The 13,973-nt window shown below is 36.0% G+C and overlaps 3 protein-coding genes across 7 annotated transcripts in view; 1 reads left to right on the plus strand and 2 right to left on the minus strand.

Annotated features, from left to right (window-relative positions):
• The first annotated feature begins 12 nt into the window (after window positions 1-12).
• On the plus strand, window positions 13-3,196 carry LOC106176763 (alpha-1,3-mannosyl-glycoprotein 4-beta-N-acetylglucosaminyltransferase A-like). The gene has a single exon (XM_013559275.2). The coding sequence runs from the start codon at window positions 344-346 to the stop codon at window positions 1,850-1,852; it is 1,509 nt and encodes a 502-aa protein (XP_013414729.2). The 5' UTR covers window positions 13-343; the 3' UTR covers window positions 1,853-3,196.
• LOC106166025 (uncharacterized) overlaps window positions 2,098-13,973 on the minus strand; it is a 26,514-nt gene continuing 14,638 nt past the window's right edge. For 3 of the 5 annotated variants that reach the window (XM_087010245.1, XM_087010248.1, XM_013544422.2), the window contains 8 exons: window positions 10,829-10,966; window positions 10,475-10,573; window positions 9,527-10,098; window positions 7,054-7,211; window positions 6,518-6,761; window positions 6,036-6,094; window positions 5,539-5,620; window positions 2,098-3,852 (listed from right to left, as the gene is read on the minus strand). In XM_087010245.1, the coding sequence (XP_086866371.1) occupies window positions 3,642-3,852; window positions 5,539-5,620; window positions 6,036-6,094; window positions 6,518-6,761; window positions 7,054-7,211; window positions 9,527-10,098; window positions 10,475-10,573; window positions 10,829-10,966 (1,563 nt within the window). In that variant the 3' untranslated portion in view covers window positions 2,098-3,641. The remainder of the gene's footprint in view (window positions 3,853-5,538; window positions 5,621-6,035; window positions 6,095-6,517; window positions 6,762-7,053; window positions 7,212-9,526; window positions 10,099-10,474; window positions 10,574-10,828; window positions 10,967-13,973) is intronic. The other 2 variants (XM_087010242.1, XM_087010255.1) reach the window with 2 other exon arrangements.
• LOC106166026 (leukocyte elastase inhibitor) lies at window positions 10,973-13,971 on the minus strand. The gene has a single exon (XM_013544425.2). The coding sequence runs from the start codon at window positions 13,083-13,085 to the stop codon at window positions 11,778-11,780; it is 1,308 nt and encodes a 435-aa protein (XP_013399879.2). The 5' UTR covers window positions 13,086-13,971; the 3' UTR covers window positions 10,973-11,777.

Below are 13,973 nucleotides of genomic sequence, written 5' to 3' on the forward strand. Positions count from 1 at the left end.
TCAAAGAAACAGTATTTCTGCCAGGCATTATAGATAGATACAAAGATTAAATTCAATGTGTTGAAATATGGTAATAGGTTGGGAATTTCACTTCCGAACTATCTTCATAATCGATTGCATCTTTATGCTAGATAAGATCTATGAAAATGCGTTAGATGAGAAGGCCCGAGCATTGCCCTGTGCGCTTTTCTTGTGTATGGAAAATTTCTAAATTGCGTTTGTTGAGAAACTCCCAGTTACAACTTTCCTTGTGCTTCAGCTCAACACAATTATTCCCTCGAGCGTAGTGTACACCTTTTTTTAAACCAGATAACAAACTGGGAGACAGACGTACAGATTTCCGATGAAATTCAGGAGCAGGATATTAATTGCTTTGTTCATTGGAACCATAGCACATTTGTGTTTATCATTACTGAGTCTTTCAAAGAAGTATCATGCCACATCCAGGCAATTCATTTCTAACGGGATGGGGGAGGTGTTGCTTTTTGATTCACATGAGAACCCTCCTGCAATCGGAATGCCGGTGGCGCATAAGCTAGGTGTAGACGTACCCGAGCGCAAAGAATACGTATTTGGTATCCTTGCAAGCGACCCACCCATTGGAATCGTTCAAACAGTGGCGTCAATTTTAAAACACGTGGCTATGGAAGACGGAAAGAAGATTAGCATTATCGTTCTGCTGACCACCATGTCCGATTCTGCTCGACAAAATATTGAAATGGAAATGGTGAAGCATTTTTCAGAGGAAATACAAATGGGAATGATGGAAATCGTCACTGCACACCCGACCTTTTACGAAAATAATATGAAGGGGCAGTCGGATAGATCGGTGCTGAGCTGCGCTTATCTTATGCAGTATAGTCATCAAAGAGGCGATTTCTACATTCATTTGGATGATACCGTTATTGCCACTAGAAGATTGTTTCCTGCGATTGAAAACTTTCTCGGATCTGTACAGCACAACTATTGGATCTCAATTGACTTTTCTACAATGGCAATATTAGGACAACTGTTCAGATCGAGCGAAATATTACACGTGGCAGAATTTTTCATTTCGTTTAATGCGTCTTCGTCACCTGACCGTCTACTTCAACTCTACGTGGATTCTCAGCAACCACCGTGTCATATCGCGAAAAACAGACCAGTTCAACGTCACTGTTTTCAGGAACTTGGTTTGTCGCGGGTTTTACACCGCCCATCTTTATTCACGCACAATAAAAATTTGACAAAATCCCGAAACAATTTAGCAGAAAATGAATTTCCCAACCTTCCCTTAACGTATGAGCCATGGCCGTGGGACGACGTTCCAATCTATATAAACCCTCCAGCAAGACTGAGCACCTCTCTTCGCCACCATCACAACCACAGCTTGGAGAGAGCCTACCGCTATCTAGACTACTTTTATGCCATTCAGCCCAAGGCGGGGGACATGATTTACTACAATTTCACGCCTCCGGTCGTGCTGGAGGAGTTTTTCATTCAATGTGGGAGCAAGGAGCATCCATGGATTAAATTTTCCACCTCTACGTATGTAGACGTTCTGCCACTGCTCCCCGATAGAATTAACTTAACAAACGGCCCTTTCTTTAACTACGGTTTCCTAGACGACGGTTACGTTAAAGTAGCGCGCTTTGACAATCGAGGAAAGGCTGAGGGCCCACTTGGGGATAGGTTTAGAAAGATAGTCTCTGTTCGAATTCGGATAACTACAGACCACGGGGACTGGGTACCGGTACGGCACATGAGTTTCAAGCTACAACTGATACCCAGCGGGAGAAGGCCTTGTTGTGAGCCCTACTGGCCAGACCCCTTTCCCGGGGGAATACCGGGGGTGCGAAATGTGCGTGACTAAGTAAACTATCTACACATTCTTCGCTAGAAATGTGATGATTGAAAGCAGGTTTCGCGTTGTCTGTGGATTACACTGACTGATCTACACTAGCCGCAGAATTGCGAATTTGCAGACGATTTTTCCGAAGAGCAAATACCATCAGTACTATGTATTTTTTTTATTAAGAACTATGCATGCAATTATAGTCTGAGACCAAAGGTATATTTCATGTATGGCGAATTTTACGCTGTTAAAAAAAGACAAACTAATATTTCATAAACATTTTATTTGAAATCATTCAGAAAAAAACTAAATATCAGCTTGCTGGCTGAATCCTTTTTACACGGTATGTAAATCAGGGCTGTAAAACGAATGTAACATACGAAACTAAAAACTTTCTCATTTCCTTTAATAAATTAAAAATGTGTAACACGACTAAAACTTATGAACATTCAGTAAATTAAACATTATTCTAAGGGATAATCACACATCAATATTATATTAACATATAATAATAATAACAGTAATAACGTTAATAATAATACTTATCATTACTAATAACAGCAGTTATCACATATACTAAACAAATATTTTATCACAACCAAGACAATTAAGTATCGCTTATTTTTCTTTAGTTTGAGTCTTTTTAAATGAAAAAACAATACAACACTCTCCGTTCAGCCTTACTTTCTAGCCGACTTCTTAAAAACAAACAGATAAATTTGTTCTATATTATTATTATTTGTTTCAGGATAAAACATTGATCAATGGTCCAAATCTCTGGTGATAACTAGCAAAAGGACACTAAGAAATATAACCAAAAATGTACATGAGTCCAGAGAGATATAAATATACAAATATTTTTTTAAAACTTGTAGCGGACAAGTTTTTCGGGGTTCCGTTGTACCTTTCAGGCTTAGACGTCCAGATGTACCTTGTTTAGGGTAGTTGGAATTCATTTGAGCGTCATTATCATTAAAATCTTTATTACTATATGTTATTTTCATCACCCAAATGTTTTTTTTTTTTTGTTTCGCAAGCTTGCCTTTTAAAATTCAAGCGATAGATATAGCTAGATACGATAGATATAGCCATTTCATGAAATTCGTTTCAAAATACTTGACCACTTTGGTCTTTTTTTCCTTTTTATTTGTGATTTCTTACATCAAAATATTCATTCATTTATCAATAAGTATTTTATATATCTTAGTGTCCCTCACCTACTGTTACTTATTTTCATTTGAGCATATTTGGCACTATCACTTTGAGACAGCTGTTTATGGCATTGTTTACAAGTTAACACAGACAAGCTATGGTAATAAAATGTTTAACTTATTTGACTTGTATCACAACCTATGCCTGCTTTGAAATAGCTATACATAAACAAACAGCTATACATTATCACATCTGCTACTGCATATCAAACATGATTCATACAAAATTTCTGAGCTATGATGTCAATCATACACAAAGGAAAAACTTTCATATTTCATACAGAAGGTATCAGAAATGGCCACAGGCCATTTTCTTCATAAAACTTCAAACATAACAAGTAGCACATTACCATGATACCTTCAAGATGGGCATCAAATAGAGCAAATTTTGAGCCAGATAACCATAATTACTAGAACAAAGATGAAATTGAATACAAGAGTTGTCTGAGCAATCTTTATAATGCTCTGGAAAACACTTAGATAAGGCGTTATGAATGAATTAGTAAATAGATAATGACACGTTTGAAAGATATTTTCATGGAAAACTCCATGCCAAAAATTCATCCCCAATGTCATAAAGAAAAAAAAAACAGTTTTCATGAGGGAGCAAATTCTAACAAACTGCTCGGAATTCTAATATCCACCTCCATGTCATCTGCATCTTTTTGACTTTCTTGATGTCGTGGAATGTGCTCTCCATTTTTTGAGCTTAGAAACTGTACCTGTCTCTCGTATGAGCTTTTACTTGGACAACTTGGGAGGTGCTTGTCAAGGCAGGTAGAACAAAGACGAGCATGATCTACTTCCCTGAATTTAAGTGATTGTACAAATAGATATCATAGCCACATTAACTGTGCATCATAAATATGTGAGGGTCAATAGGAAACAATGAAGAAAAAATTCTGAAATTCTACAGTAAAATCTGACTGACAATACAATTTATTTTTAATTTGAGTGGTTCAAAATCTTTAAAAACATGTATGACTACATAATGATTACTACAAAAATAAACAGAAGTTAGCATGTATCTGTAACTAAAGAGTACTGTTTTCCAGAACAAATTTAAATATTCTACAAAGAAAAAGAATCTGGTAAGCATTACAATGGAGACAACTTACATGTTTCTGCATATTAATCATTAATGTTATACATTTGATCAAGAACACTGTGGATAAAACTATATAATCTGATGAAAAAGCTGGAATAAGCAGGTGAACCAGAGTGACTGATCAGCATTCGATTACAATTCAAACTAGGCAGGTGTTAGTAAAATAGTTATGTTAAGGAGAATCATATTGAGAAAACTGGTGAAAAAGGGATTTTAAAATACTTCAAAGAAGGGTTAATAATTCTACATATCATTTGAGGATAGAGGTCTAAAATGCTATTACTTTTCTTGTTAAGAAAGTTTCAAACATATGAAAATACCAATTTACTCTTTCTTCAATACACTTTTCCTAAAGTCCCCCCTCCCAATATTCTGGAGACCAATATCCTCAATGCAAGAGAAAGGTACCTGCAACCATCAATGTGGCAAGGTCAGATGATGTTCCATAAGCTAAATGTCTACTACCTCCATCAGCAATAGCACCAGCAGGTACATACAAATATCATTGAGCAAGGCAATTTTTATGATGATAAAGAAAAAATGTTAAACAATTGACAAAGTAAATATAAAATACACCAGTGCAAAGCATTATAAGTTACAGGTAAACAGGGTATGTAGACAAACTTTTGTGACATTTTGTTCCTGTTAGAAAATCACTTAATAGTTGGAAATATTACAGAAAATTTAATTAATAAAAAGTAAGCTTGAGTAAATAAAATTTCTGAATGCATTAAGAAAATTTGCAATCTTGTAAGCCTTATTATATATGACATATACAAGCAAAGAGGTACTGGTAGGCATTAAATCACAACTACCCAGACAAAAAGTTATGAAGATTTTAATATTTTAGGGTCATAATCTTCCTTAAATAATAAATGTCTGTGAAACTGTGACTTAATATCTCACTATCAAGTTACTTTGCATAATTAGAAAAGAGTAAAACAAGCTTACTTATAGGATATTATTAAGTTCATCAATGAGTTATCTAATAGCATGCTACCACCACCAGCAGGTTAATTACGTTGGTTTGTTAGTTAGCAAATATGAAAGCAGAGATGTTGCCTTAATCTGGACTATTACAGATAATATTTTTTCAAATTTCAATAATATTTTACATGGGATTACAATATTTTTGTATCAAGCATTTCCAAAGTATTTGTTTATTCAAACATGCAAAAAAACTGTAATGACACGTTCATATACAGCATTTACAAATTATTTGTTTATTCAAATATGCAGAAAAACTGCAAAAAAAAAGAAAATTAAGTGGCCACATCTCTACTAAATATATGAAAACACAGCTCTATCTAAAGACCCAGTCATTCCTTGTTAGTTGGTGGAAGTTTGTTAGCTTTGCAGGTGGTACAGAGGAGAGACTTCCGTACCTTGCTCCGCCACTGCTTCCGTACGTTGTGGTCCACCCTCTGGAGGCTTGGAAGTCTGGGATAGTACGGCGGGGGGTACGGCCTTAAAGTTGACAACATCAATATTTTTAAATTGTTTCTTTGACAAAAGCATTAATCAAATCTCAAAAATGGCACATAAACTACATATCTGTGCATAAGTGAAAATGACATTCATATTGGTTCCTCAAGAAAATAGGTTTGCAATTTTAAAGAACATTACATTATATATTATAACCTATTCACTAATATTTTTTGTATTTATATGTCAGATGCAAATCTGTATTAAACATCTGCTACAAGATAATAATAAGTGTAATATTAATGTACAGCATAAATAATATGGACAACATATGAAACCTGATATCAAAATTCATTTGATCTCAGAGCCCTTAAATATAAAGAGTTCATTTATGACTACAATAAATACTGGAGGAATGGAGAATAAACTTCAATCACAAACAATCCAAAATACTTACTGTTGACTCTGTCAAACAACATGGAGGACGGGGTGAGAATACTGGGAGGTTTGGCTCTCCTGATTGAAATACAAACCAGAATGCAAACCACATGCAAAACCAAGCCATAATGTAAAACAACTCTTGAAAAAAAGTTAAAATGCAGTATTCATGCAAAAAGTAAAATGGCATAAAAAAACTCTCAAATGTCTTATAAGTGTTGTGAAAGTAAAAGAAAGCAGACAAGCTGTATAAGACACCTGTCAAAGTTAAGATTATGTCATACTGTAATTATGGTATGTCTGAAAGCACCCTGACATCTCGCAAAATAATCAGAAAATATACATTTCTCTTAAAGATAAATATCAGACTAGAACTGTCAAACTAAAACAAAAATATTTCAACCATGCATATAATCCAAACACACTTGTCATAAAAGAAAAAACCTCTGATGATGATGATAAGGAGGAGGAGGAGGATGACAACCACTACCTCCCACCTACCTGAATGCTCTAGTAGCAGCAGCAGAGTGTGGACGTTTGTTGAGCAGTTCTTCCTTCCACCCTGGGACATGGATGGTGTTAGGTTTGTTCATATAGTCCTCCCAGTACAGGTCCTTGCCTCCAGCCAGCCAGCTGTTGCCCCTCTGGACATTCAGTGGTCTCTTGTCATCCTTGCTTGCAGAGGGGGAGGTGGGGCGCTGGGGAGGGGGGCTGCTGGGACGGCGGGGGGTAGAGGGACGGCTTACTGTAATTGTACAGATTTATTTTTAGTTATATTCTGAGTTTTATATTTTGATATAAAACAATGAAAAATCTAAAATAACAATAACAAATATAAAAAGATAACCAAGGTTATATCATGTATATGTACACTAGTTAGCAAGACACCACCTTTTCTCTTGTTTACGCAAATAACTGGGTGCAATCTTTACACGTACTGATAAGAAATACAGGAGTTCTTGATATATTTTTTTTTAATCTTTTATTGACACTTTTATCATCTATTTCAGAATCTTCACCTCTGCCTGGATACTCACAGTTTTTGGGTGTGTTTGCCCCAGTGCTTCTCTTCCAGGCCTCTGTCCTCAGATTCTGATAGTTGGTGTTAAACTCGTCATTAATGGGGTGAGCCACAATGAACTTGTACGCATCCACTGCACTAAAGGGACGGCGGGCAACTGCAGCTGATTGTCTGCTATAATAATTATAATAAGCGGGAAATGAGTAAATCATTTCAAACACACACATACACACACACAATGCCTGTGAACAAAGTATCATGTGATAAATTAATAAATTAATTCCACCTTTTAAAAGTGATTAAGTTAAGTCAAAATTCCTCACAACAAACAAGAGCATATAATTTGCATTGCAGTAAATAAGGCACACAATAAGTTTATTTGTTAACATATCATTTGTAAGAAATTGTATGTCATATTATCTTTGAAACATCCAAGTGAACTAGAGGATCAGAGAGGCGATACCGCCTCCGAATATTGTACCACCAGCTGGAGCAAGCGCATTCGTATAGACCCCCACATACACAAAGTAAGGGACACAGCCACCAGTCTTGTGCTTGACAAGCTGTAAAAATGCAATCAACAAGAATTTTCAAAATATGCAAAAAAAAATTTTTATTTTAAAATGGTACAATCAAAGTTAATTCATCGTAAGGTAGGTCAAAGGTCAATTTCAAGGTCACAGTAAATTGCCAGTATATGACTTCCTTTTCAAGTTTAATAGTAACTATGGACCTATCTCTGCCAGTTTTGGAGATAAAAGGGAATCAAAATTTGCAAAGTTCAGTTCATGGTGAAAAGTAGGTCAAAGGTCAATTTCAAGGTCACAGTAAGATTGCCAGTATATGACTTCCTATTCAAGTTCAATAGTAACCATGGACATATCTCTGCCAGGTTTGGAGATAAAAGGGAAGCAAAATTTACAAAGTTCAGTTGATGGTGAAAAGTAGGTCAAAGGTCAATTTCAAGGTCACAGTAAGATTGCCAGTATATGACTTCCTATTCAAGTTCAATAGTAACTATGGACCTATCTCTGCCAGTTTTGGAGATAAAAGGGAAGCAAAATTTGCAAAGTTCAGTTCATGGTGAATAGTAGGTCAAAGGTCAATTTCAAGGTCACATTTAGATTGCCAGTATATGACTTCCTATTCAAGTTCAATAGTAACTATGGACCTATCTCTGCCAGTTTTGGAGATAAAAGGGAAGCAAAATTTGCAAAGTTCAGCTCATGGTGAAAAGTAGGTCAAAGGTCAATTTTAAGGACACATTTAGATTGCCAGTATATGACTTCCTATTCAAGTTCAATAGTAACTATGGACATATCTCTGCCAGTTTTGTAGATAAAAGGGAAGCAAAATTTGCAAAGTTCAGTTCATGGTGAAAAGTAGGTCAAAGGTCAATTTCAAGGTCACAGTAAGATTGCCAGTATATGACTTCCTATTCAACTTCAATAGTAACTATGGACCTATCTCTGCCAGTTTTGGAGATATAAGGGACTAAATGTTATAATTTTGGAGTTACCATAATGTGCCATAAATTTCCTACAGAAAAAAATTAATTAAAATAAAGAAAAGGTAATTTTGGTCAAAATTCTTGAAATGGGAGGTGCTCTGAAGTTCCAGAAGTTCAAATTTGATGAAATAATGTCATTTTTGACCATGAGTTGTCTGCTTTGCCAAGCCTTATGTTTTATTTTTCTGGAGTTCAAAATTTATTATCCATTACCGTACTGCACATTTTGCTTTCACCACCAATATGTACTTTTTGATACAGCGTAACTCGAAAACCGTATGGAATACAAAAAAACGGAGACCACTTCCAGTGTTGGGCTTTACATGCTCTACAAAATGCAAAAAAGAATGGGTCTCTAGCATTAACGGTTCCCGAATTAGAGACAGTTTTCAGTTTCAGTATCTTATGGCCGCTACTCCCGTGAAAATGCACCGATTGACCCCAAATTCACGGAGATGAAAGATGACCTGAAGGGTAACAACTTCCAATAATATTTTTGGTTAAGTCTGTGTGGTGTCTGAATAACAGGGCAAATAATTTTTTTTTCGTAAAAAAATTAATTTTTTTGAAAATTTTGGCCCGTTTGACCTTGAAATAAAGGTCAAAGGTCAAATCCAAGGGCATATTTGAAATCTACACATATGACTTTTGGAAAGCCGTCTGTAGAAATTTTTCCCATAATTCCTTCCGTAGGGTAGATAATTAGCATTTAATTTTGCCATTTTTAGACAAGGGTGCATTGCAATGAGTGCCACACCTAGACCCCAATACCGACAAAGCCCAAATTTTACGTGGAACGAGTTGAGATTATAGGTGACCTAAATCCAAGAGATGGGTACGGGGGCCCTTACCGTCTAGGAGGAGAAGCGGTAACGGTAGCCGTCCGGCGGAGCCGGCGGAGCCGGCGGAGCCGGCGGAACGATCCGGACGGGACCGAAACCATGTGTACCGCCAGCGCTAACGCTGGTGGTACAATTACCTTGGCGCGCCTTGCTTTCCTCTTGGAGTGGGTTTAGCAAAAGATTCTGGAGTTGAGACCTTGTACACAGCTTGAGGAACCATTTCTCTCTCAAGAGAAGCTGCACTGGCTGAGGGCTCTGCAACTTCACTACCAGCACCAACACTGGTCACAGACTCCTTCCTTGCTATGGGGATGGAGGGTATTGAAATAGGTGGAGGTAACACTTTAGGTTTTTCATTATCCTGGGGTGCGGGCTGTCTTGGAGAAGATCCACCACCACTACCACCATCGCTTCCCCCGTCCTCTTTATTGGCAGCATGCACTGCTGAGATGGAACTATTATCATCATCTGCTGTTGATACAGCAGTCACCACCTTTACATTCCTTGCATCTTGAAACTCCGCTCCATCAGTGACTCCTCTGCCATCTCCAGTTACATCACCATGGTTACCTATACCATCATGGCTGTCATCAGGACCAATGTTTACCTGAGATATCTGTTGTACTATTTTGTTGTCTGTCATGGTGCTGCTGTTGCTCCTGCTGGATATGGAGCCCTGGCCAGAGAAATCTGGCCCTTTAGATAATGTCTGGAAGCAATTAAGAAACAGATTTATTCAATAATTTCAGTTGTGAAAAGAGATCACATCTACATATGTAAAATGATAAAATTGCCCAATGTTTGTTAATGTTTGTCAAATTGAAAGGTAGAAAGTGTGCATTGCAGAGCTGAAGACGAGAGTAAAATCTTCAGTGTCTGTCCAGGTAATAATTTCTAAGATTAAGGTCAAGTGTACAAATGGATGGAAAGGCAGGACTGCTTCGCAGTAATACCATAGAGATTTTGTTGTTATATAATATAAGCGCAGTGTTTCTACTTAGTACCTTATGAAATTCTTTTTTTTATGCTTAGGTTTAAACATTACATGTTTAAACATAACTTAAAAATTGGAAACATCTGCTTACCTGGTATGCAGTGAGGTGAACAGTTTTGGCTACATTGTCCATGGCATCACGGACCTGGTCAAACAGCAAACTGCTGTCTGCAGATGGATCCTCAAATAACTGGAAATTAATAAAAAAAAATACTTTTGATAAATGTGACAGAAATTTATCACTTTCTTTTATGTGAAATAATATAAGATTAAGGAAAATGACATTACTCAAGAGTTACTTGATGTACCTTATAATATGTGTGTGTGTGTGTGTGTGTGTGTGTGTGTGTGTGTGTGCACATGACAAAAGCAATTCAAAAAGAAAAAGGACTTACAAATCATTCTGGCATATTAAAATCACAGCACAATCAATTACATAACTTACACTTTCTCTGGACTTTCCAGATTTTGTTTTCCCACTCAGTAACCTGGAGTTTTTGATTGTGTGCTCATCAATTTCCAATTTCAAGTTATATTTTTCCCGTAACACTGCTGACATGGGTCTGTTTGCGGTGGGAGAGGACTGTAAAGCAAGCAATGCAGCATGCAGTTAGTGAGCCAGCCCTGGCCATGCAGTTAAATAGAGCAGCAAGCAAAGTTATTGATTCCTGTTATGCCAGGTAATCCAGGAAATAAGTAACTGTAAAAGTAATCCCCTTGCCTGCCAAGCTTACTTATGGCTGGTTAGTTTTAGTTTCACACGCAAACATGTCTTACTAATTCCCTTAATTGCATCTTTATCAATATGATTTTGAACACTTGCTATATGTTTTAGTTTTTGTAATAAAGCACATCATCTTTTTTATGCATTTACAGAATGATCTAGTTACCATTCCCACTATTTTTGCAATGAACAGTGCCAAGGTAGTCATTTACACTCCCAGTAAAAAGGGTAAGTAGATAGAATATGATAACTTGCCACAGTAGTTAAACAACAAACTCACTTGATGGCAATACTTTGCATTAATGTAGGTCAAAGATTATTTCATTCATAAAATGGTTGTGTGATCCCTCCTAATTAACTTATTATGATGTGCAAAAATATTTTTAGATTGATATGTTTTACATTCACATAATTGTTAAAGATTCCCTTCATGATCATACTTTTATAACAACTAATTAAGAAACCCTCAGCAAAAACAATCAATGGTTAATCCATTTCAAAGGCTTCTTACAGATAGTGCCTTGACAACACTAAGTACTAAAATTAACAGTTTGGGTTTTACTTTTATTTCCCATTTTCCAATGTCAGAAGTCATAAAATAAAATATACCATCACTTTAATATCTGTTACATGAACATATAAATTATCTAAATGATTATACCAAGTAAGATTATATCTCATCTTTTACATATATGTCACTAGGTTTTGATAACCTTCCAAAGAAAAGTATTGCATCTAAAGCATTATGTCTGATGAAAAATAAAAATGGGTGATTTACACCAATTCTTTGTTCCGCTTTAAACTTTTTCTCTGATGGATCATTAGTTTTATGCCGAGGCATAAATTCATCATGAAAATCATTATCTTGGTCTTCTTGAACAGTAAAAGAGGCTTTGTGAAATAATCTGGCCACATACATCCAAATATGGCCGTTCATTCGAGAGAAATCTGCCTTATCTTCCACAAAAATGTCCTCTAGTCCTATTCCTTGAAGATTGTTCTCCAAGGTATAATGTCTTTCAAACTGAAATCTTGGAAGCTTGATCTCTATGGTAGTTTCTTTCACCAAGGAAGGAATATAACGTAACAGTTTGGTCCCTAAACCTGCCTCCACTGCTGGAAGACCACCGATTCTCTTGGGCAGCAGGATAAACAGGCTAACTTGTCTGTCAGCATAAGGGATTTCTACAACATGACAATTTAAGTCAACAATATAAGCATAAGGTAACACACCTTTGTAGTACATCATGTCAACTTGGACATATTTGGATTTTGTGAGAGAAAAAATATCCTTCATTGTTCTCGATTTATCAAAATTCTCTGCCCAGTGGCTTTTAAAAGATACTGCAGCGATTAACACTATTCCTTTGCTTGGGTCTACTTTTTCTGCTTCTAACATTTCGTAGATCTTCCGGGCACGCAGATCCTCTAAGTCATTATTATCTAGCTCTGTCTCTTTGTCAGAAAAGTCCCTTTCTTCTGATTTAAAATCCACAGTGTGTAAATTGACCCTATAGAATGTCTTGGCCAGGTCAATATAGTCCTCGTCAAACACAGTTTTTGCAGCATAAAACCTTGTTGCCCCTCGTAAACTGTACTTATTGCTCCTATGGTACAGGCTGTCTGTCACGCTCTTAACTGTAGAATGGAGACTCCTTGATGAGAATTTCCCAAACTTTAAAACATTATCCATTTGATCCTTTGTGACTTTATCGGCACCGCCATACAGTAAGGCCAGGGTACTAAGAATGGTCATTGGTGAAAATAAAATATTTTCTGAATCTGCAGAATTCTGCTGAAATTCCTGGTACAAGAATGTTGTTAACTTCCTATTGCTCCTCATCAGCTGTCCTAGCCTCTCTTCATCTTTAGAAGAAACAGGCTCTGCAGAACTTGGGGCTAAATTTTCTTCATTGCAATTATGTGTGCTCAAACAACAACCCACAGCCCAAAGAAATACTAAAGATTTTAGAAACATATTCAGTTTCTTCTCAAAAGACAGCTTTAGTGTAGCAGACTATTTTAAATAATGGACAGTAAGGTATTTAGAATTCGGCCCCCACAAACACATTTTTACTCCATGTTTCTACATCTAGTCAGTGAAATGGGTTTTATTTTCATTATTTTTGCACTGGGCACAATAGATAAGCAGCCAAGTGTGTGTAATGATTGCGTTAATGGGAATTTTAGTCAGACATAATAAACCATTAAATTTACATGGATACTGGGAGAACCTGATGTGTTTAGGTAGACATCTATTAACTTCTTTAAAAAACTGTTAGTGTAAGCTTTTTTTTTTTTTTTCTTTTTTTTTTGCATGACTTTGGAACCATAACGCAAAAAGCAAAATTATGTTGGACACAGTACTACAAATTTTTCAAACATAAAAATATGTTTTACATTTATAGAATTCTAAATATGAATAGTATAATAATAGCATAATGTAAAAATAAATCATGTTCATAACATGCAATGCTTTTTCTCATTAGATGACTGATATGTAGGTTAATGTGTTCTTCCTAAGATATGACTGACACCTGATGGTATGGAAGATAATTTTTTTTCATCAGTAAGCCTCCACCATTCCAAATATATGCACACAAGCATACTACAATTTTGACAAAAATACAAGCTTAAAACTAAAACATGCTGTTATGCATAACTATAAAGAAAAAATATTATTTTAGATTAATAGGTTTAGTTTCTTTAAATTGGGTTTTCTTTTTCTTAAAACCATGCTGAATGTCACTCTGAAAATGAAACTGCCTGCTTTGAGTTTCAAATTTAATGTCTTGAATGAGATATGGATGTCAGTTAAACCTCATGAACCAAGTTCTAATGTCTGAAAAAAAAAGAAAGAAAAAAC

This window comes from Lingula anatina, chromosome 1, assembly GCF_051362555.1.
Source record: "Lingula anatina isolate TDL-2025a chromosome 1, LinAna3.0, whole genome shotgun sequence".
In the NCBI taxonomy this organism is placed as follows: Eukaryota; Metazoa; Brachiopoda; class Lingulata; order Lingulida; family Lingulidae; genus Lingula; species Lingula anatina.

Coding starts and splice junctions, on each gene's coding strand:
- LOC106176763 (XM_013559275.2), top strand. CDS start 344: ATGAAATTCAGGAGCAGGATATTAATTGCTTTGTTCATTGGAACCATA.
- LOC106166026 (XM_013544425.2), bottom strand. CDS start 13,085: ATGTTTCTAAAATCTTTAGTATTTCTTTGGGCTGTGGGTTGTTGTTTG.